The following is a 1,039-nucleotide window of genomic DNA, read 5'->3' as shown; positions in this document are numbered from 1 at the left end:
CCCGACCTCGCGGGGTCGGGCGAGCAAAGCGCTGAGCTTCCAAACGGCTCGCCGCTCTGCATGCGGTCAGCGGTCACGGAGAGAGGAAAGCGCCGCGCCGCTTGGAACGGACACTTTCAGTTCAAGTCGAAAAGTCTCTCCGATTGAAAAGCGCTCTCCCGTTCCTGATGAAATGGGCTTTTTTTGGTCCTTGGGTGCTGAGACTCCGGGCGAGCAAAGCGCTGAGCTTCCAAACGGCTCGCCGCTCTGCATGCGGTCGACGGTCACGGAGAGAGGAAAGCGCCGCGCCGCGCCGCTTGGAACGGACACTTTCAGTTCAAGTCGAAAAGTCTCTCCGATTGAAAAGCGCTCTCCCGTTCCTGATGAAATGGGCTTTTTTTGGTCCTTGGGTGCTGAGACTCGACAATTCAAATCGCTTATTCTGATTGGAATTTTCAGTACGCCACGCGAAGAGCCAAGTATGGAATAGCAAGAGCCCGCGCCTTCTGCACGGGAGACATGGCGGAACGGCGGGCGAGCGCGCGGCGACGCAAGAATGGGAAAAAAAAAAAGGTGTCCTGACTCTTGGCGGCCTCCAGGTCCCACACCAGGATGGCTCCCGACTGCGAGCCGGTGGCCAGTTGCTCCTCGGACGCGCTGAAGTGGACGCACTCCACCGCCGTCCGGTGGCCGCGCAGACTCTGACAACACACGCGCGCGCGCGTCAGCATCGCGGGCGCCGGCGGAGGAGGGCCTCGGGGCACGTACCATGATGCAGTTGGCCTTGCTGACGGACCAGATGTTGACTTTGCAATCCTCGCCCGCGCTCGCCAGGAGGCGCCCCGTCCCTTTGCCCAGAGAGGCGCAGCAAACGCGCCCGGCGTGAGCCTCAAACTCCTCTGCGCACACGCACACACGCAACAAGCCGTCGGCGGGAAGGGCGGGCGCGCGTCGCCGGGATATGTCGAGAGCGACGGGAAGTGAGACTCACGCAGTCGCCAGGAGATCTTGGTGGTGCCGGCGGCCGCCGCCATGGCGACACCGCGCCCGTTCCTGACCT

The 1,039-nt window shown here is 62.8% G+C and overlaps 1 protein-coding gene across 1 annotated transcript in view; it reads right to left on the bottom strand.

The window, feature by feature from the left end:
* LOC109529772 (katanin p80 (WD repeat containing) subunit B 1) overlaps positions 1–1,039 on the bottom strand; it is a 28,599-nt gene that overhangs the window by 26,096 nt on the left and 1,464 nt on the right. Inside the window, 3 exon segments of the mRNA XM_019893204.1 lie at positions 563–680; positions 748–878; positions 971–1,039. Of these exon segments, the coding sequence (XP_019748763.1) occupies positions 563–680; positions 748–878; positions 971–1,013 (292 nt within the window). The 5' untranslated portion in view covers positions 1,014–1,039.

The sequence above is a fragment of the Hippocampus comes genome, unplaced genomic scaffold, assembly GCF_001891065.2.
Source record: "Hippocampus comes isolate QL1 unplaced genomic scaffold, H_comes_QL1_v1.1 scaffold378, whole genome shotgun sequence".
Classification (NCBI taxonomy): domain Eukaryota; kingdom Metazoa; phylum Chordata; class Actinopteri; order Syngnathiformes; family Syngnathidae; genus Hippocampus; species Hippocampus comes.
Note: the sequence above shows the minus strand (reverse complement) of the source record. Positions and strands in the feature narration are given on the sequence as shown.